General features: G+C 35.4%; 1 protein-coding gene and 1 pseudogene across 1 annotated transcript; both read right to left on the bottom strand.

The window, feature by feature from the left end:
* Window positions 1-2,904: 2,904 nt before the first annotated feature.
* LOC120154688 (serine carboxypeptidase-like 42) lies at window positions 2,905-3,974 on the bottom strand. The gene is made up of 5 exons (XM_039166352.1): window positions 3,943-3,974; window positions 3,674-3,805; window positions 3,488-3,583; window positions 3,265-3,379; window positions 2,905-3,186 (listed from the first exon to the last, which is right to left on the bottom strand). The coding sequence occupies exons 2-5, from the start codon at window positions 3,787-3,789 to the stop codon at window positions 3,037-3,039; spliced, it is 477 nt and encodes a 158-aa protein (XP_039022283.1). The 5' UTR covers window positions 3,790-3,805; window positions 3,943-3,974; the 3' UTR covers window positions 2,905-3,036.
* A 6,116-nt stretch (window positions 3,975-10,090) lies between these two features.
* On the bottom strand, window positions 10,091-13,069 carry LOC120154687 (annotated as a pseudogene).
* Window positions 13,070-27,403: the final 14,334 nt, after the last annotated feature.

The following is a 27,403-nucleotide window of genomic DNA, read 5'->3' as shown; positions in this document are numbered from 1 at the left end:
ACTCGATTTTGTTGAAGAGTGTTTGCCACTGTGAATTGTCTTTGATGCCTTCTTTCCTGCAAAAGTCATCAAATTCTTCACTTGTGTATTCTCCTTCATTATCTGTTCTGAAACATTTGATCTTATTACCATAATCAAGTTTCATCTTTTTAAAGGCTTTGAAAGATGAAAACACAAATGACTTCCTCTTAATAGGGTACACCTAACATCTCCTAGAGTAGTCATCAATAAACGAGACAAAGAACTTTGCTCCTTCTTGGGATATGACTGATGCTTACCATACATCATAATGAACTAATTCTAGAATACTATTGCCTCTATAATTTAATGTGTTGAATTGTAACCGATGTTGTTTAATTGTTATACAATGCTCACACAAAGAAAGTGATACCTTTGTTATGCTTGGAAGTAGCTTTTTCTCCATAAAGACTTTCATGACTTGTTATGACACGTGTCCAAGTTTCTGATGCCATAACATTGCATAATTTGAACTACATGAGTCAATTGAGGCTTCTGCTTCAAGCAAAGTCTCTCCCTTCAACATGTATAAATTCACTGTTATCTTGTCGCCTTTCATCACCATAAGCGCTCTATGGAATAGTTTCGTGGTTCCTCTTTGTGTTTCGATCTTGCTTGCATTATTATCGAATAATTCGTAAGATAATAAAATTTTCTTCAAGCCTTTCACGCATCGTACATCTCAAACAACTTTAATTGTTCCATCATACATCTTCAATTTGATGGTTCTAATGCCAACCATTTCCAAGGTATGATCATTGCCAATGTACACAGATCCTCGTGAGATAGGTTCATAATGATGAAACCACTCTCTTCTTGAGGTCATATGATATGTTGATACGAAATCAATAAGCCATATACCTGCAAATCTCTTTCTATCTTCCATGGTGGTTGACGCTTCACAACATAGAGCATTTACATCATCTAAGTGTTTGCGATATTGCCTTGTGGGTTGGAGTTTTTAGCTAAACTCCAACAATCCTTCTTCAAGTGACCCTTCTTTCTACAGTTGTAGAACTTTAAATTCTTCTTACTTCTCGACTTTGATCTACCACAATTATGACTGCTACTTTGACCACGTTCTGTTGATCTCCCTCTCATCACTATCAACATCTCTGCTTATTGCATACTCACTTTTCTATATCCCTTGCTCTTACACCAATTTTATTCTTGTAGAACAACGGCTGCAACATCATCGAAGACTAGATTGGTGGCATTACTATTTGTCAAGTTTATGATGAGTTAATCATACGAAACATGTAGACTTTTAACTATAAGTTCAACAAGTTCTTGTTCTACCATTGTACATCTTAAAGATGTAAGATAAGAAAATAAAGTATTCAATGTATTTAAGTGCTATGTCACTGAAGTAGATTCTGACATCCGAAGATTGTACAATTTCCTCTAAAAGAAAATTTTATTATGCAATAATGTGGTCTCGTACAATTTGGTGAGATGATCACAAATCTCCTTGATTGTCTTCTTCTCCTTGATGCTTGACAATATTTCATTTGCTAATGCTAGATGAATGTTTTCCGTAGAATTTCCATTCACCTCGTTCCATTTGTTATCATTTGCGAAATTTATGGACCTATCACTGATAGCCGCTAGACAACCATCTTTCCTCAAGTGGAACGACAAAGACAATAAGTAGATATTACACACCAAAATCAGACTCTAATACTAATTGTTGCGAAATATGGTCGTTGGATATAGAGCAAAATCGCAACTGATAATTTGAGAAAATAACAATTAAGATAAAAGAGACAAATTTTAAGTGGAAAACCCCTAATAATATAGGGTAAAAACCATGGACAAAGGTAGAAGAATTTCACTATGAGAAAATAGGAATTACAATTTATTTTGATCTAACAAAGAGAAAACAATAACAATTCTCTCTTAATAAAAATGAGAAACAACTCTTAAGAAAACTCTCTAATTTCTCTGGTATTGGAAAAAAGCTGAAATGATTTGGGATGATTTTGAAGCTAAAATGACTAGGGTATTTATAGTTGAAGCTTAGGGATTAATCTTGTAAATAGCCTAAAGTGTAAGGACTAAATGAGTAATGTTTCCCTTGCCAATTTTCAACCAAAATCAGCAGGAAATCTTTAATTTTACCCTCTGCAGCAAACGGTGCATTGATGCACCGAAATTATATTTTTGACTTTAAACATGTTGATGGTATATGTACAAGTAACTGGCACTAAAAGTGGGTTATGACATAAAAGATATCCTATTAGTTTGAAAAGAGGATTGGATAGATTTTCGATTGACAAGAAATGGTTTAAACATATAAGTGATTGGTTTGAGAAGAGGATTGGATAGATTTTCGATTGAAAATAAATGGATTTTTGGATCCAGTTCCTTCGAACAAATTGGTTTGAGAAGAGCCGTATTCGATCTGTCAACATGTGATCTTGTTTGGGGTCCTAGACTATATAAGTTCATGTATGGATGGCTTAGATCGGACGATTGCAAGAATTTGATTAACGATGTATTGAAGAGTGGTTCGGGGAATAAATCAGTCCTTGAGATCAAGTTGAGGAGACTGAAAAGAGCTTTGAAAGAGTGGAATCATAAGTCATGCGGGAATTTCACATCTAAGGTGGCTCTGCTGGAAGATAAAATTCATTCTAGCGAGGAAGCGGGCAATGCTTGGATGATCAGGGTCAAAAGGATCTTATTTTATATAGAAGAGAGTTGTGGGAAATGTTGAGGGCACAAGAAGATGTCTAGAGTAAAATGGCTGATGCTGGGAGATTCGAATACGGCGTTTTTAATATCTCATTTAAGTTCTGAGCCCATAAGAACATGATATCGCGGCTAAAATTTGGTGAGTGAAGTAATGTTTCGAATAATTATTGGATTGTTAGACACAAACTAAATAAAAATAGAAGGATTTATTGCATCGCAAAATATTAATAGTTTACAAAGTTTCATGTATCTTTTGTTATCTCTTGCTCATATACATATTACAGTAGACAGGAAGGATTGGTCCCCAGTGCTCTTCGGGTTTCACTGCTTGTCGTTGTGAATCCGATTGATCGTAAAATTAGTGAAGATATAAAGAGCTTGGGATGGTTGAGAAAATGTAACATGATGATCACCTCCTTTCACTATGAAGAACGTCAATAAGTCTCCAAATGAATACTTCCTCCCTCCATCCTGCTCAATATTGTAATTATAAAACAAATAATTGTAATTATAAAACAAATAACACGTTAAATGCATAAAAAAGCTAACCTTGTTTTCATAACTCCAGGTTTCTTCTTTTGTAGATTTGATGTTTAAGTCCTCGGCCAATTTGTACAAATGTTGTAAGGTTCCCACTGCAGGCACCAGAGCGTCTACATCTCCGCTGTAGCATTACAATCAAATGCAAATAAGATCGAACAAAAAAAATGTCATTAGAACGGCATACAATTTTTATTGAACATAAAGAAAAAGAAGATGAATAAATGTCGACCTGAATATTGTAATGTGAACCGATTGTTGGAGAAGCCTTTTTAAGGCGGGAAGCATGTCACGGTTCTTATCATTCTCGTTGAACTTAAATTTATCCCTACATCGATTAAAACGAGATACGATGAAAAGTTTATTTTTTAAAAAATTAATTTTGGGTAAGTCACCCAGACTCTAGAGACGAACTTACGAGTAACAACCCTTCCATGAATATGACAAGCTGGTTCGGTTCCCGTGGAAAGCTTTCTGAACTTCCGGAAGATTAAAATAGAATTGTGCCCTTGGGGCAGCACATGTCTGCCCCATGACTAACCTTGGTAAGCTGGACGAAAATCGAAGATTTATCGCAATGATATCATTGATAAAAGAAAAATATCGTGTTGGGAAATATACCGAGTACAAGTAATTTCTCTATAACCAGATTAGTGAGAATGCGAAATAAAAGCGGAAAAATAATACCCGAAATTGATAACGGAGTTCAGCCAATTGTGCTTACGTCTCCGGACTGCTGCATATCTTTTACTAAGAGAGAAAATTTACAGGTGTTTACAAAACACTCACTACTCACAAGAAATCTCTCTAGTATTGGGAGAAAGAAATGATTTTTGGGATTTGGGATGATTTTGAAGCTAAATGAGCTAGGGTATTTATAGTTGAAACTTAGGGACTAATCTTTGAAAATACCCTAAAGTGCAATGACTAAAGTGAATTTACCCATTCCTATTTTCAACAAACATCTATCAAACTTTACCAAACTTTGAAAAACATTTTTCAAAGAAACATTTACCAAACTTTGAAAAACATTTTTCAAAGTTGGTTGCCAAACTTTGAACTAACTTTTAACAATCTCCCACTTGAAGACTGATTTTAATCTGTCTTCACACCTTGATCAATGCAGCAGTATTTCTGGTCTTGTTATTTTAGCATGCCAACTGAAGCTGAACACAACTTCAGTTTGTCCGTAGTCACCGTCTTTGTCAACATGTCTGCCGGATTTTGAGCTCCACTAATCTTTTCAAGTTTCAAAATCCCATCTTCCAGAAGAGATTGGATAAAATGATATCTCAATTGTATGTGCTTCGTCCTGGAATGAAAAGTCGGATTCTTTGCTAAATAGATAGCACTTTGACTGTCGCAATACAAGACATTGTTTTCTTGTTTCTTGCCTAACTCTTCCAAGAAACTTTGGAGCCAAACCATCTCCTTCCTAGCTTCCGTAACAGCGACATATTCTGCTTCAGTTGTGGAGAGAGCAACTATCTTCTGTAGTTGAGAAACCCAACTCACTGCAGTTCCTCCTAGAGTATAGATATACTCTGTAGTGCTCCTTCTGATGTCAATATTTTCGACTAAGTTAGCATCTACATAGCTATCAATATCGTATCTCCACCTTTGAAACAAAGTGCTTTGTTTGTGGTACCCCGCATATATCTGAGGATCAATTTGACTGCTTCCCAATGTACCTTGCCTGGATTATTCATATACCTGCTAACAGCTCCCACTGCATGAGCAATATCTGGTCTGGTACATACCATGGCATACATCAAACTTCTAATTGCTGAGGCATACGGCACCTTTACCATGTGTGCACGTTCTTCCTCCGTCTTTGGTGACTGTTCTTTGGAAAAAACATATGAAGTGGATGAAGTATTTCTCTTAGAACCTGTAGTCTGAATCAGGTCGTCGAGCTAACGATGTTAAACAAAAGCACTTCGTGGGAGGCAACCCATTGTTTTTAATTTCGTTACATTTTTATTTTATTTTATTTCGTTTAAGCAAATCTAATTTAATTATTTCTTTTATTTTTAGGGACCAAATGTTTTCTATCGAGCTTAAACGAGGTAGATTTGCAAATTTATATTCGAACAGTGACAGAATTCAATCCCTAAATAACAGCACCTTTCGCGCAGATTAGTGGAACAACATGTTCCAACACTATGTGCATTATTTCATTACACGGCGCACATTAGCATCTCTACTAGCAGGTCAGCACATGTTAGCAAAACACATATCACTTTCTGCCCCCATTTTAAAGCATGTATCTACTGTAGCCCTTTCACCATATCTATTCCCTTTCTTATTTTTCTTTGACCGCGAGCCCCACCTATCTTATCTCTCCTTATCTTTTTCAATTTTAATCCAATTTCACTTAAATTAAACCACCCACGTGCTTTTTAACCTAAAAAAGAAAACAAACCAACGCCTTTCCTGCCTATTTTCTTTACCAACCCAATTTCTCATCCCAAAAAATAGTCCATCGCCTCTTTCCTCCGCCACGCTCGCACTTACTGTCCTTACCGCGTCATTCCATTCGATCCAATATACTTTTACCCGTCTGCTGCTACTTGTAACAGTTTGCACTAGGAACCAACAACACCATGAGGCCGCGCCACCAACCGTCCTCGTTGGGCATCGCCGCTCAACACTATAACTTTTGTTGAAGTGCCCAGTGAATCTGAGCCACAGCCACTACAACTTACTCCTCGCCCGACATGAGCTCTAGGCCACGCACCCAACTTTGCACCCGCACCATATCATTCGGCCTTCACACCCACCGCCTCTCTCCGCCCAAGACCGAGCATTGTTCCTCGTCCATCTCTGCCACACTTTCCATCACTGTCCTTCCATTCCATACCAACCGTGGCCACCTCTTCCTCTCAACCACGCCTATTGGATTTCCCATTGTGTTTCATGTATTTGGCGGCATTGAACAATACCCTGAAGGTAAATTTTGATCCTATTTTCATTCAGCCGTTACTAATGTACCATTTCATTTATGGTTTTATAGAATATTTAAATGTCAGTTTTCCACCGACCACCTGACCATACTTCTAGTTCACGGTATCAACCCGGACAACCCACTTTTTCATCCCAACACCTCCCACTGTGGCCGTGGTCGACAATAAATCCGGGGAGTACTCTATTCCTTTTCTTGTACTTTAATTTTACATTTTGGGGAAAACACTTTAAATGAGGGGGGAATAGAGTCTAAGATGAATTTCCCTTTGCTTATCTCTATGTTTTGATTCTAGTATGTGTTGATTGGATTTGCGAAAAATTTCATTGAATTCCTTTGTCTTGTTGAATATTTTTGAAATGCCATGATTGTTTGGGAACACATACTTGTTTAGGTTAGATATTCTTGATAGCAAATAGCATGAATTGTGATCAAGTTAGATTTCTTGTGATATTCCATGATTTTGTTTGTTGAAATGTGCTTAGCTTAATGCATGAAAACAATTTGGTGAGATTTGAGCCTTTACAAGCATATCATTTTGCTCTCATTTTGTTAGATTGAGTGTGTCGAATTTGACATTGGTATTCTAGAACCTGCATTTTAAATATTGTCGAGATTACACATGAACATGATGCTTAAAAATGATTTGGGCACTTTAGGATTAACCACTTCATTTTCCCCACTAAAATTGCCTACCCATGCATTTTCCCATAGTTAACCTCTCTTGAGTCTATTTCCATTCTTTGTATTTACCACATTTATAAACCAAGCCTTGTTATTTTTCCCCTCTTTTCTACCTTTTTCAGGACAAGTGAACAGTTTATCTGATGTATGCTCCATGAACAAGGGAATTTTTTTGTGTGATGTGCAAAAGAGAGAAAAAAAATTAAAAAAGGTTATTATTTCATTTTTTTCGAGAAAAAATAGTTCGAAAAAAAAAACAGAAAGAGACATGAGAAAAAAATGGAAAAACAAAGCAACAAAACAAGTGTGGAAAAATCAAATTCAATTCGAAAGGAAATGTGTTGTTTGATGGTATTGTGTCTTTTATCTTGTTGTACTCGGTCGATTGATAGAGCATTACTTATTATTTGTAGTTCCTCGTCTTGAATTTTTTTCCCATATATTTAGCCTTATTCCCACCTTTACCTAAGCCCCGTTACAACCAATAAAGGACCCTTTGATTTATGCATTTTGTTCTTATTAGTAGTGGAGATTTGATTTATTTGCAGGCCTATGGTAATATCGTGTCGGTTTTGACATTGAGCGTTTCTATACCCCAAACACATTGAGTGAATCTTGGTAAGGTGTTGAATTATGGTCATTGAGATTGATGAATTAATGGATGTTATAATTGTATTTAAGTTGCTCCAATTGGTGTTATTCAATTGATTGGTGTCTTGACTTGGATAATTATTGTGGTCTCTACCTTACCTCATTGAATGCGAGACTTGTCAAAGAAAGGTATTTGATTGTATCATACTTGAGGACAAGCATGAAATAAGTGAGGGGGAATTTGAGTGTTCTAAATTGATATTATTTGCTCGTTAATTCTTCGATCTTATGAATTTATTGCTGCTAATTTGGTTGTGTTATGCTTATTTTCGTGCAGAGTCTTACTTTCCTGATTTAATAGTAAAACGAGTGCATTTTGCAGTTTTTATTATTTGGTCACGGCTTGAGACATAGGAATGACTCTGGGCATGACACGATCTGATCACGTGGAAATTTCTCGAAGGTCTAGTCAACAATAGTTTTTTAGAAGATATAGGCAGCGCCTTCTGGAAGATGGATGGGCATAAATATTAGGATACTTGTTTTTAAATTTTAAAGTTTGAATTTAGAAAACATTTGAAATTATCTTTAGGATTATTTTTATTTTAATTTCTATGCTTATCTCTAGGTTTTTAGATGCTATAAATACCCTCTTGGAGCAAGCCTAAACACACAACTCATAATTTATCCTTCGTCTCCATTATAGTTTTATAAAAGTTCTCTTTTATTTTTCAAGTTTTCATTTTTCTTTTATTTTAAGATTTGTTTTTAAATATGCTAAGTATGACTTTTTTCATGTTTAGATAATTTTCTCATAAGCCGAGAGCTGAAGCGATGAGTAAATTCCAACATGAGAATTGAAAAACACTTGAATAACTTCGGAATATCTCTCTCAATCTCTGAGTTTATTTTCAAAATCAAAACAATTTTCAAAATCAAAACAATTTTCAAAATCAAAGATTGACTTTGGTCAAGATGTTGTTGCTATTAAATGTGTGCGAGCAAGGATCGACTTATTGAAAGCACATTCGACTTCCTGGGAACACACTTGGCTAGATTGCCTTGCCAAGAGGGAATTGAGATCGGAATTAGTATTTATTGAAACAGCAATCCGAGTCAGTCTTCACGAACTTAAACTGTTATTGATCTACGATAATTGATGTTGATCAGATCAATTTCCGAAGCTGGAATCAAAGAATGCCTCAAGTATTTGGTATACAAAGAAGAGTCACGAGGATTGCCCTTGTAGACAAAGTAATCGACGTGAATCCCGAAGGGAAAATTTAATTCGATGATCCGAAGGAAATTGAGTCAAAGCAAGGCTTGAGGCTGTTTTACCATATTCATTTTCAACCTTCAAATTTTATTCTTTATTTTTCTTTAAATCGCTTTTTATTTTTTTAAACATTTTTACTAAAACCCCCTTTTTACTACTTATTTCCTGATATAAGCAATTCAAACAGAAATTTGGAATTTTCTAAGTCCCTGAGGATCGATATTTACTTCTTTTTACTACGTATTTCCTTTATTTATTAATTGAAAAGGATGAATTTATTTTGACATCAAAACGTCCGTTTTCACAGTCATAACCGTGGTAGATCAAAATCGAGAAGTAAGAAGGATTTAAAGTTCTCAACTGTAGAAAGAATGATCACTTGAAGAAGAATTGTTGGAGTTTAGCTAAAAACTCCAACCCACAAGGCAATATCGCAAACTCTTAGATTATGGGGATGCTCTATGTTGTGAAGCATCAACCACCATGGAAAGTAGAAAGAGATTTGCAGATATATGGCTTATTGATTCAAGAGCAACATATCAAATGACATCAATAAGAGAATGGTTCCATCATTATAAGCCTATCTCACGAGGATCTATGTACAATTACAATGATCATGCCTTGGAAATGGTTGGGGTTAGAACCATCAAATTGAAGATGTATGATGGAACGATTAAAGTTGTTTGAGATGTACGACACGTGAAAGGCTTGAAGAAAATTTTATTATCCTACAAATTATTGGATAATAATGAAAGCAAGATCGAAACACATAGAGGGACAATGAAGGTGTTCCATGGAGCGCTTGTGGTGATGAAAGGCGAAAAGATAACAAATTTATACATGTTGAAGGGAGAGACTTTTTCTAGAAGCAGAAGCCTCAATTACCCCCATGCAATTCAAATTCTACAATGTTATGGCATCAGAAACATGGACACATGTTAGAACAAGTAATGAAAGTCCTTGTGGAACAAAAGCTAACTCCAGGCTTAACAAATGTATCACTTTCTTTATGTGAGCATTGTATAACAATTAAACAACATCGGTTAAAATTCAACACATCAAATTCTAGAGGCAAGCACCAGTTACATCCCTAAGAGGAGCAAAGTTCATTGTCACATTTATTGATGACTACTCTAGGAGATGTTTGTTGGTTACAAATTTCAAAATCGTTTAATTACATTTAGCCCTTTATTATATCAAAATCGTTTAATTACATTTAGCCCTTTGTTATATCAAAATCGTTTAATAACATTTATCGCGGCTAAAATTTGGTGAGTGAAGTAATGTTTCGAATAATTATTGGATTGTTAGACACAAACTTAATAAAAATAGAAGGATTTATTGCATCGCAAAATATTAATAGTTTACAAAGTTTCATGTATCTTTTGTTATCTCTTGCTCATATACATATTACAGTAGACAGGAAGGATTGGTCCCCAGTGCTCTTCGGGTTTCACTGCTTGTCGTTGTGAATCCGATTGATCGTAAAATTAGTGAAGATATAAAGAGCTTGGGATGGTTGAGAAAATGTAACATGATGATCACCTCCTTTCACTATGAAGAACGTCAATAAGTCTCCAAATGAATACTTCCTCCCTCCATCCTGCTCAATATTGTAATTATAAAACAAATAATTGTAATTATAAAACAAATAACACGTTAAATGCATAAAAATACTAACCTTGTTTTCATAACTCCAGGTTTCTTCTTTTGTAGATTTGATGTTTAAGTCCTCGGCCAATTTGTACAAATGTTGTAAGGTTCCCACTGCAGGCACCAGAGCGTCTACATCTCCGCTGTAGCATTACAATCAAATGCAAATAAGATCGAACAAAAAAATAAAGAAAAAAATGTCATTTGATTACTATTTTTATTGAACATAAAGAAAAAGAAGATGAATAAATGTCGACCTGAATATTGTAATGTGAACCGATTGTTGGAGAAGCCTTTTTAAGGCGGGAAGCATGTCACGGTTCTTATCATTCTCGTTGAACTTAAATTTATCCCTACATCGATTAAAACGAGATACGATGAAAAGTTTATTTTTTTAAAAATTAATTTTGGGTAAGTCACCCAGACTCTAGAGACGAACTTACGAGTAACAACCCTTCCATGAATATGACAAGCTGGTTCGGTTCCCGTGGAAAGCTTTCTGAACTTCCGGAAGATTAAAATAGAACTGCGCCCTTGGGGCAGCACACATGTCTGCCTCATGACTAACCTTGGTAAGCTGGACGAAAATCGAAGATTTATCGCAATGATATCGTTGATAAAAGAAAAATATCGGGGGAGAAAAAGGAAATAAAAGGAAACCTCTTTGCCTAGGCTCAAATCATTCAATTTTTTCATGTCGCAGGGATCGCGTTGGACATCGAAGCGTTTCGAAATGACATAACCTCGATCGGAAGAATTGAAAGCGATGAAAGGGGCATTCTCAATAAGATCGTTGCAAGGTTTAGTCCAATTGGTTTCGAATTTAGAAGAGTAATTGTTTTCGTCAAGGGTCTTGCATTCCTTCTTGGCTTGCTCGTACACTGTATTGTTTACCAGCCCTATCGAGTGAAAGTAATCGTACATTGCTAATGCGTCTAGCTTTTTACGAAGCAAAGGGTTCCCCAACTGTTCAGAACGGGAAGGTTTTTAACGAGGCATACAATCTAAATAAGCATACAATCTAAATAAGAATTATTCGTTTTATAATAAAATCATCTTGCCGAGCAACTATGAATTGTACTTACAGCCAATCCTTTGACATTGAATTTGAAGTCCTTGGATTGCTTGTTGTGATCAAGTAAAGCATTAGCAAGATTAGGTACGAAATGTCCTGCATAGCTTGATCCAGCTAGAAACACATCTCTCGACTTGAATTCTGGGTATTTTCCGTACCATTTTTGCATGAAGCTAACCAATATTTTTGCTGTAATATACAAACCAATGGAAATTCTCATAATATATGAATATTTAAATCAAAAAATCACGAGGAATATATATTAGGATCTTACTAGTACTGTCATCTCCGTTATTATAATCGCTACTCGTATTTGAATATGACCATCCACATCCAATAGGAGAGTCGATGAACAACAGATTTGACACTGCAACAAAATCATATAATGAGCATCATACGATACATTCGATTAAAACTACATGCATCATGTCATTTTAATCTCTTTTTTCTCTCTCTATATTTATATACACGAATATGAATAAAATAAGAGAGATAAAGGATATATTTATATGCACAAATCAGTATAAAAAAGGGTAAGAAAATAAAACTAGATTAGACAACCTTTGTTCCAAGAGAACAGATTCTTCTCGAGGGCACGAGCATTTTTGTTGTAACAAAAGGACCAACACTAGAAAACCCATCTCCAACCGAAGAGCACCCGGGTCCTGAAATTATTACATAAAATACTTTATATCTTAATACTAAATTATACTTGTGGGATGCATTAAATATGTTCGAACATATAAAGTAATAATGTGATCTCATCCCGGAAAATGTACAATTTGACATATGATTAACTATGTGTATGAAGCGGTGTGATTCTTTTAATATTGGGATAATGGCATAATTACAGTACCATGAATGGTTATTTTGTTCTTTATTCAGATCGTTTTATCGTAATGTTTTATTTTTTTGTCAAAACAGATCATGTCGGATGAAAACAGTTTGTTGACTAACGGTCAATACATATTGCTGACGTAACATTTTCACTTGTGATCAATTGATGACGTGACACGTGTTACGTCACTCAAAATGATTATGTGGCATGTGGCATGTCACCCATAGTGCTGACATGACATGTGTTATGTCACCTCCAAATGATAACGAAGCATGTGTCATGTTGCCCAAAATGATGACACGGAACATATCACATCATCAATTGATCACACATGAAAATGCCATGTGCCGTAAGTAAACTAACGGTTTCCATTCAGTAGGGATCGTTTTGATAAAAATGAAACGTTAAGAGATAAAGTAATCATATACGTACAAATACACAAAAGAAAACTAACCTCCGGTCAACCAAATAGTGAGGGGTTGATTCATGGGATCTTTTTCAGCTTCAACAAAGTAATAAAAAGACTTGGACCGAAACCACCATCATCCACATCAATATACCCAGAAAATTGTCTGCAATGAACATCGGGTTGACCCGGTAATTTACTTATCAAATCATCCATCGGGAAACCATTAACTCCAACTGCATGCGCAAGCAGAAGATAACTAGTAAAGATTATAACATGAAACTCCATTGGATCCTTACTTGGAGGAAATAAGGATACCAAACTATTTATTTATTTATTTTATTTGCAATACTTGAATGTTGATGCATAGAGCTATTTATATATGTATGACATTCATCTTTTCCAACTAAATATACCGTTTTATCAGCTAACAAACCAATGGTGTCACATGGTTTTGAGTTGTCATTGTCTTTCTTTAGTCATTGATTTGTTATTTTTGTTTGCCAAATAACATTTAGTGGTTATAACTAAAGGTAGTTTAATTGGCTCTAAAAATTAGTGTTTCTGTTTTATCTTAAAACAGGAATTATTGTTTTGACTTGTAATCATTTATATATACAAAAGAAAGAGTTAAATGCATGCATCATACGTCCTCAAACTAGGATCCTCTTTTTAAATTGGCACCTAAACTCTCAACCATTTAACATTAAACATTTACACCCCTGACATTCTTGCTGCTTGAACCCGAAGACCTCAAGGAACAACAATAATTCATTTACTACCGAGGTCGCTTGGCTCGTTAAAAAATAAATTATTCTTAAAATCCATGTATCATAGAATTGTGAGACTAACATATGTGGTGTTTAGTAAATACCAAAACATTGTATGAAACAAAATTAGTATGATCTTTTCATATTCATAGTTTACCATTGAGAATGCTATTGCGATAGAAAAATACCAAACAGTTCATACATTAACAATTAGTCTTATTATTATTTAGTCCCTATACTAAACTAAAATTTCATATAAAATCTCTAATTTTGATTACATGAATGCTTGTTAATAGATTTAAATCGATAACACTATTAGTTACATAGTTTTCTTTAGATAATCTTAATTATTCTATTGACGTGTAAATTTAACATTACTCGAATTTGATTATGTGTTCACGTGATTCTAATTATATAAGTGAATAATAGTAAAAAGGAAATCATGTCATCACTTTAACGACGTACGATGTCACCTTATTAACTTTATAAAAGGATGGAATTATGCCAAATTAAATTATTGACATTAAATTTCAATTTCACCATACTAAATTACTAATATATATCTTCTTCTAATTTGTTGAATCTCTAGTTTGCCAATACCCAGAAGTCAAACTAACTGGATAGAGATTAGCAACAGATGTAGAAGCAATCCATCAATTTCATAAACCATAATATAAACATAAACCCTAGGATTTTGGGTCTTTGAACACAAGTAAGATTAGCATGCATAAATGGTACCAAATTATAGCGTTTTTTGAATAGAATAATTTTCTATTTCACGTCTTGATCCAAAATTCAAAGGAAATTACTAAAAAATCAAAATGAAATTTTCTCTTATCTTAGGATGGGGTTCACGACTTGGAGCTGAAAAATGGGGAAGATTACATGAAAATTCTAAGTAATTTCATGTTAATTTACCCTTTATTTAAGCTTAAATGAATATTAAATTCATTTAATTGGGAAAAGATCATTTTAACCTTAATAAAACCTTATAATTACCATGAAACCATGCCACATAACCCTTATCATATTTCAAAATTCAAATATGAGTATACTTTTAATGAAAAAGAATACAAATTTGAAGATGGATGAATCGAGAAGGGTCGACGATGGTTCAGGTTCTCTGTCGGATTATGTTTCTTTGTTTGTGGATAACTTACCAAACTCCATTCATTGGAAAGGGTTATGGCAAGTTGTGGGTCGTTATGGTGAGATTCTAAGTGTGTATCTTCCGTCAAAGAGGAGTCAAGCAGGTTCTAGGTTTGGTTTCGTAAAAGTTGGCAACATGGTAGAAGCCAATAGAGTTAAGGAACGTTTGAATGGTCTTATGGTGTACGGTAGTCGCATCTCAGCGAGTTTTGCTAAGTATTCTTTGAAGGCTTCGAAGGTTAAATGTGTGCAGTGTAAGATGTCATGGAAAGGTAAAACTGCAAATCCTTTAGCAACTGGTATTGCTCAAACGAAGGAGGCTAGCCTAATGTGTGCTTCCAGAAAGGAAGTTGAGGGGCATGTGGATAAGGAAGAAGTAAGAAAGTTGAAGAGATGTTTGGTGGGTGTTATGGCTGGTGTTTGCAATGTTGGGAGTATTGTTGATAGACTACATAACTGGGGTTTAGGGGATATCAAAGTACAAAGACTTCGTGGGAACTTTTTTCTGCTCTCCATCGAGGATGAAGATCTTTTTATCATGCTTGAAGACCTTCGGTGGTCTTACTTGAAGGAGATTTTCGTGGATGTTATGATTTGGACAGAGTATCTTTGCCAAAAGGAGAGAGTTGTGTGGTTAGAGATAGAGGGATTACCGTTGCAGTGCTGGAATGTTGTCACTCTGAAGAGATTAGTTGGCTTGTGGGGTAGATTTGAGGCGTTTGGAGATAATGTTAGCCATCATTTAGATTGTGAGAAAGTTAATATGTTGATTTCTACTTCTTCGGAAGCTCGGATTGACGAAGTTGTAGATGTAGTGGTGGAAAATAAAAAGTTTGTTGTTCGTGTCCTTGAAGTTAGGATGGTGGACAATTCATTAGGATATCTGTCAAAATCTGAAATCCTGAAGAAATCAGAGATTGAGGTTGAGAAGGACAGGGTTGAGGTTGGGGCTAATATTACATGCGTTTCACCGGTTAAAGATGATTTATCGGTGGCTTCTGAGTCGGGAAGTTCTGATGGCTTGATAGGGTCTTCTTCTGTTGGCATCCCTTGTGATGTCGCATGCTCTAGTTTTGGGAAACCGATTGAGGTCGAGTGTGGTGTCGAGGATGGCGGTCAGAATGCTGGCTTTCAAATTTCAGATCATTGCAATCACGTGGGGTTGCAAAGTTTGGATATTGTTGGGATTGATACTTTGGCTGTAGAGTCAAAAGTGACCAGTCCTATTGTAGATGGGATTTCAAAGTTGGAGGATAGAGTCTTGGTGGGCGTTTCTGATGTAGTTTCGCCAGAGATAGAGCTTCCTTCAAGGATGGGATTAAAGACTGAAACTTTATTGGATTCTCATAAAGATTTTAGGTTGGATTCAGGTGGGAAGAGTGTCGATTTAGTTTTGGGTCCTGTTAACTCTTTGGAATTAGGTGACGTTAGTAAATCGAATATCCCTGTTAAAGAGAGTATTGGGGGAGTCTTAGAAGATGTGTCATGTGAGCCAGAAATGGTCTCTAGGAATAAAAAGAAGGTGCAGAAATTTGGTTCTATGATGGATATCCAGGACTCTGTCCTTTCGAAAGCGGAGAGGAATCAAAGAGATCGAGCATTGAAGAATTCCAAGTTGAATAAGTCTGATCTTGAAGCTAGTGAATTATCAGGTAGATCTATTTCAGATTCGGACTTGAAGAAAAAGTGGGATGCTGCGTTTGCTGAAGCGGAGGAGACTTTGTCAGTAGCGAAGATGCTTGGTATTATGTTTGCTGGACCTGATAGGAAGGTTCTTGAGGAGTTAGTGTCGTTAGAATTGTGTTGAGGGTAGGGAGGGAGGTGTAGTGCAGGCATATTTGTTCTGTTGTATTTGATGTTTGAGGGAGGTCCTGGAGAAGATTAGCTATAGGGTTTTTTGTTGTTTTGTTTTGCTTTGTAGTGGGGGTTTAGTTTCGGGATATTTTTAGTTTTTTTAGGAAGTGAAAGTCGTCTATAGTGTTTTTTAGAAGGGGTGGTATGGGTTTAAGAATTTTATTTGGTTGCTTTCGTTTGAGGATTGTGTTCGTAGTTTTTTTAGAGGTCCTGGAGTTGGTTTTTAGGGGTTATATGTGTTTTTATTTTGAGTTTTGGGGTTTAGGTCTCGGGAGAAATAAGTTTGTCTAAGAGTGTTAGTCATTTAACATCCTCGTTATGAGTGGCTCGTGCTTTGCTTCGGATGCTGATAGTTTGGTGCTCGGGGGTTTTCAGGTGGGGTGGTGTGCCAGTTTTAATCAATTGTGCGTGATGGGCGTTTTTGTTTCCCATGTGTATTTGTCAGTGATCGTTCCATCTCGGAAGCACTAAGTTTCGGTTCTGTCTTATTGGTCGGCTTTTAATTTTTGTATTGGCAAGTGGTAAGGTTTGGTTGGTCGTGATATTGGAGGGTCTAGGAGATGAACAACTTTAGTTATTTAGTTTTATATTTATACGCGCACTTCTGCTCTCCTCTTCTGACAAGTCTAGTTGGTTTTCTGGCCATATTTTGAATGGCTTTGGTCGAGCATCTTTAACGGCCACTTTCTAGTTTTTAATAATATTAGGGGGCTTTGGTGTTTACTCTCCAAACATTGAGCTATGGAGGGCGGTTTAAGCAAGGTTTTCTCATTTTAGTGGGGCTTTGGTTGTTGGTCTCCAGTCATAGTGTTTTGGTGGTTATGCTCACTTTTCTGTCCAACTAGTACCAATGTCTTGGAGGTGGTGAGTAGGGCGTACATGGGAGTGGGTGCGTGAGCTTTAGGGGATCGTTGTGGATGTTGTGGTCATTTTGGAGGTGGAATTTTGAAATCCAAAGCATTGTGTTGTGGGAAACCAACGCATTTTACATTGTGTCATTTGTTTGGTTTTCATAATTTATTGGATGAGGTTAGTGGGGCGCAAGGGGACATTGTGGGGGGTGCCGTGCACAGCGTTGGAGGGTAACCATGGAGACTTCTCAAAGTTCCCGAGGCAGTGCAAAGTGGAGGCCTTAAGCATTTCATTCAAAAGTGATCATCGAACTTGGGAATGGAATATTAAACTCGTTGAATTGTGTCATTTTCCTGCTGGAAGCTGATCTGGTGTTGCTTGAGGTTTTTGGATAGGATAATCCACAGAATCTTAGTTAAATCAAGGTGCAAGTGTCATCTTAGTCATGGATATGAACAAGTTTAGAGCTGAATCGCATGTGGCATAGCAAAGCCTATGAGATAAGTTGAGTGTTCCGCAAACGGAGGAATTCTCCAACAGCATAAACCCGGATCTTATTCAAGTTCAAAGTGTTAGAAATGACCATCTGTTATTCATTCCAGTTGTTTTCTCTTCAGGCATCTTTCATGGCTCCTCAAGCTCTAATGTTTTTCCTGCTCATAGTGGTGCAATGCTAAATCTGGATTTACAAACGGATCAAGCACACAGGCAAATACTTCATGAGGAATTGTCGCTTTCAGGGATTTAGCTGGTAGGGAAAGCAATCAGGACCCTAGGTTTGTTGGCTTCCATCGGCATTTAGGAAATTTAAATTGTTTCTCACCATCATCAAAGCGTCCTATTTCTGTTTGAGCTGATGTAGTCAACGTTGCCTCTTCGGATGGATTTGATATGTATCTTTAGTTGGTTGTAGTTCTTGCTTTGTTCGATCGGTTGCAATGTTTTCCATTGGAATTTTCTCTATTCGCTTTTGTTGTCTCTGTAAGCCTGACTTTCGATATTGGTATTTTCTTTGTATTGTTCTTATGTAGCACTCTTTTCCTCCAATTAGATTAGGGAGGTTTTTAATGAGGCTCATAAGTTGTTCTTCGTCTCTTGATTTTAATAAATCATCATTCCTATCAAAAAAAATTCAAATATGAACAAAATATTTTACCCCTTTACCATTTTATCCATGCAACTTTTCAAAAACTTCAATCTTGCCACTTAAATCCAATGGTCTAGATTGAGCATGAAAATAAATTCTCAAATCCAATGATTATATTATTTTCCATCATTTTAAAATGTGGAAATAATATTTTTAAACTTAATTTATCATCCTTCAATTTTTCTCAAAATTTTTATTTGATACGATTTACTGAATTTTTACCGGATTTTAACTCATTCTAGTTTTAAACATAATTTTCGGATAAAAAATCTGATTTCCATAAAACCTCATTATCAAGAGTAAACTATCAATTTATGGAATAAAATTTTTTTTGGGAAAATTACCACTTAAGTCCCTAAATGGTTCTTAGTTTTATAATTTGGCCACTAAACTTTCAAAATTATGTTATGGCCACTAATCAAAATTTGGGGTATTACAAGATCTCTCATCAAACAAGATCAAAGGAATAATTCCAATGGATTTAAAGAATCTTGGATTCTTGGAGGTGTTAAACCTTTCACAGAATAATCTTAGATTCCTCAAGGTAAACAATTTGATACTTTCACTAATGATTCCTATAGAGGAAACTCGGGTTTGTGCGGGTTACCATTATCAAAAGGATGTGGGAATGATAATGAAACTCCATACAAATTTGATGACGATGATGATGGATTGGGTTGGAAATATTTTATATTAATGGGGTACGGATGTGGGTTGGTGTTGGGACTGAGCATAAGGTACGTTGTAATCACAACCGAAACCCCATGTTGGTTCATTAAGATCTTCGAGAGAGCAAAACAAAGATTTTCAAAAAGGTATATGAGTGAACTCTTTGGTGTATTTTTTTAGCAAGAAAATATGTGAATAGAGTAGAAAACTTCATTGCTTAATGGTAGGGTAGCCTTCTCTATAAGCATTTTATGTCTATGCTTCTTTGGTACTTACCATATATTGTGTTGTTTGTATTATATTTTTTTAGTTCCTCTCTAGTGGTTGTGTTTCCTTTAAGGATAGGCATGGTACTTGTTACACCCTCAGACCGATGCGGGTGACCTGACTCAATCCGAACTGAGGTGTCACATTAGGACCACCAGAGAGACCCAGAGTAAAAATTCAGGAAAAATTAAAATTAATGTTAAAACATATAAAATCATAAAAAAAATTATAAAAAAATTATAAATGCATAAAAATATTCATATATCATAAATAGAATCCAATATTGTCCCATGTCAAAATAAGATACACAACAACAAAACCCAATTCCCATATGTATGGGGTAAGGGGGAGGTAGGGTAGTAGGCTACCCCCAACGCCAGGTTGAGAGTAACTTCCGTGGAAGACCTCCGGCAGTCAGAAAATTAAAAATTTAGATAAAATGCAATGCATGTATAAATAAATACATAAATACATAGCTAAACAGTATTCATATGCAGTCATTAAAATCATATGTGCGTCTGTAACGGGAATTAATCCCTGCATAATAATCCCTGCGAAAGAATCTCTGCATATAGACATAAACATAAGATAAGATCCGGCTAAATTTAAAAGAGGAAACATGAAGAGAATGACACACAGAAGGCAACGTTAGCAAGCCCAGTTCTAATCCTTCATAAATACCAATAACAGAAACGTATAAAAAGTATAAGTCATGGAAAATACTACAAAGACATTAAAAGAAGACAGAGATGATACACCCTATAGATGTGACCCACACTACTCGACTACCCTAGTCTTTAGCCTCCATATTTTCCTATCAGAGGTCATGTCTTCGGTAAGGGCTAAATCCCTCAAATCAGATCTCAAGCAGTCTTCCCACTTTCGCCTTGGTCGTCCTTTCCTTCTGGCACCGTCGACTGTAATCGACTCTACCCTCCTTACCGCATCCGACGGTAGTCGCCTAAGGACATGCCCAAACCACCGTAGTCTTCCCTCCCTCAATTTTTCAGAAACAGACACCACCCCCAAGGACATCCTAATAGCAGAGTTTGTCGTCATATCCCTCAGAGTCTTACCACATGTCCATCGAAGCATTCTCATTTCTGCGGCCTCAATCCTCCTTACGTGATCCTTCTTGGTTGCCCAACATTCTGATCCATACAACAGCGATGGTCTTATTGCCATTCTATAAAATTTTCCCTAATTACACTTGTACCGTACCCTACAAGCAAAGCCGAATGAACTCCCATTATTGATGTTGATAGCTGCACTGGATCGATTCTTTTAACCTGAAATGGTGAGCAAAAAGGGTCAGTTTTGGGAAGCTCAGTAATACAAAATTGCTATATGATTCTCAAGAACATGCAGATAAATGGCAAGCATAAAATTTTGTTATTGATATTTCTTCAGGTAACAGAAAGGAGACTCATAGTTCATAGGGAACGTTCAAAGAACCAAGTTCAAGAGATTGAAAATAGACGTCTAGTGTGTTCCCTCAAAACCAAAATAAAATGAAATCATATTTTAAAAACAATAGTAATTTATTTCAGTAAAACAAGTCTTTAAAATCACTGTAGTACCCTCCACCCGTGCATCATATGAAATACCCCATAACAAGCATCTATAAGAACTTACCCTATACCCCTAGGATCTAGGAGTCCAATATGAATGATCAGAATAAAAAGGATTTACCAGCTAGTTAAACCTCAGAGCCTCCAGAATTCTACCCAATCAATACCCCGCTATAAATCAGTTTAATAGTGACTAGTAATATCAGTGATCGGGAGTCATATATATTATATATAAAAAAACTAAAATCAGAGATTGAGTTTTTACTTAAAACACAAAGTTACCCTCCAACTGTACACCAAATGAAATTACCCAGGACACCGTCCATAAGAACTTACCCTAGACCCCTAGGATCTATGAGTCCAATATGATTGATCAGAACTGAAATGATTTACTAGCTAGATGAACCTCAAAGTCTCCATTCTCCTACCCGAACAGTACCCCAGTAAAACAGATCATATAACGGATGATAATATCAGAAATCAAAGATCATAAAAAGTAATTAGAAACTAGTAATCAGAAAATCATACTTAATATAAATCAGAGAAAACATTTTTGTCCATAGGGAACACACTAGAAGATCCAGATATTTTTTAAGGCACTTAGAAATTATAAGGAAGGGAAACATGAAACTTCTGTAAATTAATCAGATTTCAGGGATGAGTTCCTTATTAAAAGGGATCGATTACTAACGAATATAATCAGACATTTAGAATTGATACTTCAAAATCCTTTAGGATTTCAGGTGCATCAGAAAAGTATTTAGGAACCTTTACATCACAATAATTTAATATTTCAGATATAACTAGAGTGGTTCCATTATTTAGGCCATCAGGGGTATTTCGAACATGTTGATTTTGGTGGATTTTTAGTAACTTAATCGAACATGTTGATTTTGGTGTATTTCGAACAGTATTCAAGATTCATGTTGATTTATCAGGATATCAAGTCAACTTGAACTGAATAAATCTCAGCACTGCAATACATGTCAACCATTTGAATCGATATACTTTAAGAATATTCACTTCTTAAAGTAACAACACTAGTCGAACTGATCACCTTCAGAACCAACGCTGAATGGACCTTGAGGAAATGTATATATTCTTATGGTAATTACTTTATTTATCTATTGCAACAGTCTCTAAGAGGTCCGACGTACTTTGAATTGTAATCCATAACCTTTAGGGACGGTTATATAATTAGGTTTCTTAGTGTTTCTAGAATTATCCAATAACATTCACTTATTTCTAGGTCATGAGGGTATTTAGATCATTCAGTACTCGAGTTATTCTTGCCATTTTAGAGTTCATGTTATTTCAGGCATTTTTAGGTTCAATGACAATTTGGCCATTTTAATTCTAGGGATTGACTTAGTCATTTCGTAGCTCAAAGAACATTTCATCCAATTTTGTCCAATTCATTATTTCTAGTAAATTAGTCCTCAAGTGTTTCTTCAAGAATCGAATTTCTAAACCTTTTACCATCTTGGAGATCATATTCATTTACCAGTGTTTTCTTGGTAAAACAATCCCTTAACAAGTGAAATAGTAGTTTTGTCAAACGAAGTATAACTTTCAGGGTTATTTTAAATTTCAGGCACAATCCTTGTCTTTTTTTACATCTCAGGGGTATTTTTGTAACTTTTTACCAAGTGTTAAGTAATTTTGACCTTAATGATTTTATCAATAATCATCACAATTGAAGGATTTCAAAGTTAACTCATTTATCGATTAATCATTAACCTTTGAATTATTATGTATCAATCTTTTAGTTTTGTATCTGATTCAATCGAGTCTTAACCAGTTTAATTATACTATTTCCATATTCAGCACGAGTTTAAGAAAAATCATCGAAGCATACATGACCAAGTATTTCAATTCGTGTTATTAACCAGTTACGAACATGGCTATAAAGCATGCATAGGGTAGTAAAGTATTACCTTAATTTACGAGCCACATCGATTAGTCATTTAAACTCTATTTGATTGCCCTTGAACTTATATTCCATATCCCATAATACCTCAGAGTCATATTACAAAAAATTACATCAGAAACAAAACTTATTTAGGAAAACGAATCAAATCATCAGATAAAACACCGAAAAATAGCTTACCAAGTTCAAATTTGGCAAACATCAAATCTAAACTCAAGACATCGAAAAAAATTAAATATGACATTTTTTGAAAAACTGACATTTAGGTCAAAGTCAACTCAGTCAAAGTTAAAGTCAATTGGTCAATGGTCTGGGTCAACGGGTTGACTCAGTCTGAGTTAACTTGGTCAACTCTATCTGAGTTGACTCAACCAACTCAGTTTGAGTTGACTCAGCTTCTGGAAGAATTAGCTAGAGAATGAATCCCAAGCGTGCCACTAGCGTGTGGAGCACGTGCGACAGAGAAATGGATGAGGCAAGGTAGTCAATCACTCATGAGGTAAACAAACACCATAATCATTCGAAAACAACACCAAAAATCATACAAAATACGATTAAATAAACAAAAAGGGAAATCAAAGGTTACACATAGTGGATGGAGTATGTACAATGGTGAGATGACAAATACGACTAGGTTTTGGTCAGAACAGATCAAGGAACCCGATGACAAAGACGGTGATGCGAACGGTTGTCTAGATCGACAAAAATCGTGTAAAATTAGAGTTGGGTTTAAAACTTATGGTGAAGCTTTCTAACATTTTCTATGGCAGACAATGGCGAGGCTAAAAAATCGATCATCAGGATTTTGATCAAGAAGAGACGACACATCGACTGGTATCGACGATGACACTTACTGACGAACGATGTCAGATATAAAAAAGAGGTTTTGAAAGTTCTTTTGTTATTTCACGATAAACGAAGATGGGTTTAGGGGATTAATGGTTGGTTCAGGGTCATAAAGGGTCATCAGAGCAGTGGGTGGTGGCAGTGCACACCACCGTTGGCCGGAGGTGGCTGAACAATGAAGGGGGTTGTGGTTTGGATCCAGTTCTTAGGAAGCTTATTATTCATGTGGGTGGGGTTAAAAGGCTCATCACATCTAATAAGTTAAAATAAGGTTTTAAAATCCCACAAAGTTAGCTTACACTAAAAATTTATTAACTTGCATCAATAACATTAGCCTAACATAAATGGCTAAGGCTTAGGAAGATGTTCACTAGCAATGCAATGGTTCAAGTCTTCAACCACACATTATAATATTTTTTCTTAGCAGCCAATGAAGGGGTAAATCCTAAATTGGGTCCCTAAAGTTTTAGTTTTTTGAAAATGGGCCTTAAGTTTGTAAAAATTTATGAAATAGTCCCAAAATTAATTAAAATTAAATTCAAATTAACTCCAATGAAAATCAGGTTGTGACAACTCTCCTCCCCTTAAAAGAATTTCGTCCTCGAAATTCACCTGACTCCAATAGAAATGAAAACTAAACTTCATCCAATCCTAATTCTCCCAACCTTCTCTAAAATTACGATTCCCTCACTGAACTTTAATTATCGAAAGTCATTTACATCGCAAACCTTCTCATCTTATTCTATAATCTGATACTCCTCTAATAGGGGTAGTTAAACCTATACCAGAGATAGAAGGCAGATCTATCGGGGTCGTAGGAGCCTAAGGAGTAGAAGGGTTTATCGAAGGCATGGAATCAACATATGTATCATGATGATATTATTTTATGCTCAGGTCGAGCCCTACCGGACATAATACTTAGGTTAGCTTAATTCAATGAGGGGACTTGACCTTGGAGTTCTGACTTAGAGAAATACAGTTGTAATCTAAGGGCATGTATTAACCAGACACCCTATGACATTCGAACGGTTGTTCTACCCAAAAAAACTCGACTCAAACTAGTCTTTGGTACCACTAAATGTAACACCCTCAGACTGATGCGGGTGACTCGATCTGATCCGAGGTATCACATTAGGGCCTCTAGAGTGTCCCAAAGTAAAAGTCCAGGAAAAATTAAAATTATTGTTAAAAATTTAAAATCAAAAATAATTTTATAAATAAAATATAAGTACAAAAAATCATTCATATATTATAAACATAATCTAATAATGTCCCATGTCAAAATCAGATACACACTCAATATAAAATTAAATGTGACCTACACGGCCCCTAGTCACTTGTACCATAGTTTACAAGAAAAGTAGAAGGAACTCTCATTACTGATGTTGATAACTACATTGGATCGGTTATTTTAACCTGAAATTGTGAGGAAAAGTGTGAGCTTTGGGAAGCTCAGTAATACAGAACTACCATATGATGCTCAAGGACATGCAGATAAATGGCAAGCATAAAATTTCCTTATTAATTCATGCATCTACAAGTTTTCGTGATGACTTGGGGTTCTACTGAAATTTCTTTAAGTAACAGACATGAGGCTCATAGTTCATAGGGAACGTACAAAGGACCAGGTTCAAGAGATTGAAAATAAAAATCTAGTGTGTTCCCTCAAAACCAAAATAAAACGAAATCATAGTTTAAAAAAGTAGTAATTTATTTCAGTAAAACAAGTCTTTAAAATCACTGTAGTACCCTCCACCCGTGCACCATATGAAATACCCCAGAGCAGGCATCTATAAGGACATACCCTAGACCACTATGATCTAGGAGTCCAATATGGATGATCAAAATATAAAGGATTTATCAACTAGATGAACCTCATAGTCTCTAGAATCATACCCAATCAATACCCCACTATATATCAGTTTAACTGTAACCAATAATATTAGTGATCGGGAGCCATATATATTATATCTCAAAAAAATTGAAATTAGAAATTATATTTTATTTAAAACACGGAGTTACCCTCGAACTGTACTAAATGAAATTACACGGGACATCAACCATAAGGACTTACCCTAGACCCTAGGATCTAGAAGTCCAATATGAATTATTAGAACAGAAAGGATTTACCAGCTAGTTGAACCTTAGAGTCTACAGACACTTACCCAGATAATACCCTAGTAAAACATATCAAATAACATAAAGTAATATCATAAATCAGATATCAAAAACTAATAATCAGAAACTTGTAATCGAAAAATTATATTTAATATAAATCAGAGAAAACATTTTTGTCCATAAGAAACACACTAGAAGATCCAAGTATTTTTTAAGGCTTAGAAGCTATCAGGAAGGGAAACATGAAACTTCTGTAAATTAATCGGATTTCAGGGATGAGTTCCTTATTAAAAGGGACCGATTACTAACGAATCTAATCAGACTTTTAGAATTGATACTTCAAAATCCTTTAAGATTTCAAGTGCATCTGAAAAGTATTTAGGAACCTTTACATCCGAATAATTTAAGATTTCAGATATTACCAGAGTGATTCCATTATTTAAGCCATTAGGGGTATTTCAGACATGTTGATTTTTGGTGGATTCTTAACAAATTAATTCAATAAAGGTGAAATGATAATTTACAATATTCAAGATTCATGTCGATTTATTAGGATATCGGGTCAACGTGAACTGAATAAATCTCATCACTACAATACATGTAAACCATTCAAATTGATATACTCCAAGAATATTCACTCTTTAATACTGACAACACTAGTCGAACTGATCACCTTCAGAATCATCGCTAAACGGATCTTGAGGAACTGTACGTATTCTGATGGTATTTACTTTATTTCTGTATTGCAACAGTCTCCATGATGTCTGATGTACTTGATTCGTACTGCACAACCTTTATTGCGGTTCTATAATTAGGTTTCTCAGTGTTTCTATAATTATCCAATAACATTCACTTATTTCTAGGTCATGAGGGTATTTAGATCAGTCAGTACTAGGGTTATTCTTGTCATTTTATAGTCCATGTTATTTCAGCCATTTTTAGGTTCAAGGGCAATTTGGTCATTTTAATTCTAGAGATTAATTTAGTCATTTCGTAGCTCAAAGAACATTTCAATCGTTTCATCCAATTTTGTCCAATGCATTATTTCTAGTAAATCGGTCCTCAAGCGTTTCTTCAATAATCAAAATTCTAAACCCTTTACCATCTCAGAGGTCATATTCATTTACCAGGGTTTTCTTGGTAAAACAAGCTCTTAACAAGTGAAATAGTAGTTTTTTCAGACAATGTATAGCTTTCAGGGTTATTTTCAATTTCAGGGACAATCCTTGTCTTTTTTACATCCAGGAGTATTTTCATAATTTCTTAACCAAGTGTCAAGTAGTTTCGTCCTTAATGCTTTTATCAATAATCATCGGAATTGAAAGATTTCAAAGTTAACTCCTTTAGCGATTAATCATTAACCTTCGAATTATACTATATCAATCTTTTAGTTTCTCATCCAATTCAATCGAGTTTTAACCAGTTTAATTATACTATTTCTATATTCAGCAGGAGTTTAAGAAAAATCATCGAAGTATACATGACCA

The sequence above is a fragment of the Hibiscus syriacus genome, unplaced genomic scaffold, assembly GCF_006381635.1.
Source record: "Hibiscus syriacus cultivar Baekdansim isolate YM2019G1 unplaced genomic scaffold, ASM638163v2 tig00111146_pilon, whole genome shotgun sequence".
Taxonomy (NCBI): Eukaryota; Viridiplantae; Streptophyta; class Magnoliopsida; order Malvales; family Malvaceae; genus Hibiscus; species Hibiscus syriacus.
This window is presented reverse-complemented; position numbering and strand designations above follow the sequence as displayed.

Coding starts and splice junctions, on each gene's coding strand:
- LOC120154688 (XM_039166352.1), bottom strand. CDS start 3,789: ATGGGGCAGACATGTGCTGCCCCAAGGGCACAATTCTATTTTAATCTT. Junction 3,584..3,673: donor TCATGGAAGGGTTGTTACTC/GTAAGTTCGTCT, acceptor TAATCGATGTAG/GGATAAATTTAAGTTCAACG. Junction 3,187..3,264: donor CCTGGAGTTATGAAAACAAG/GTTAGCTTTTTT, acceptor AATATTGAGCAG/GATGGAGGGAGGAAGTATTC.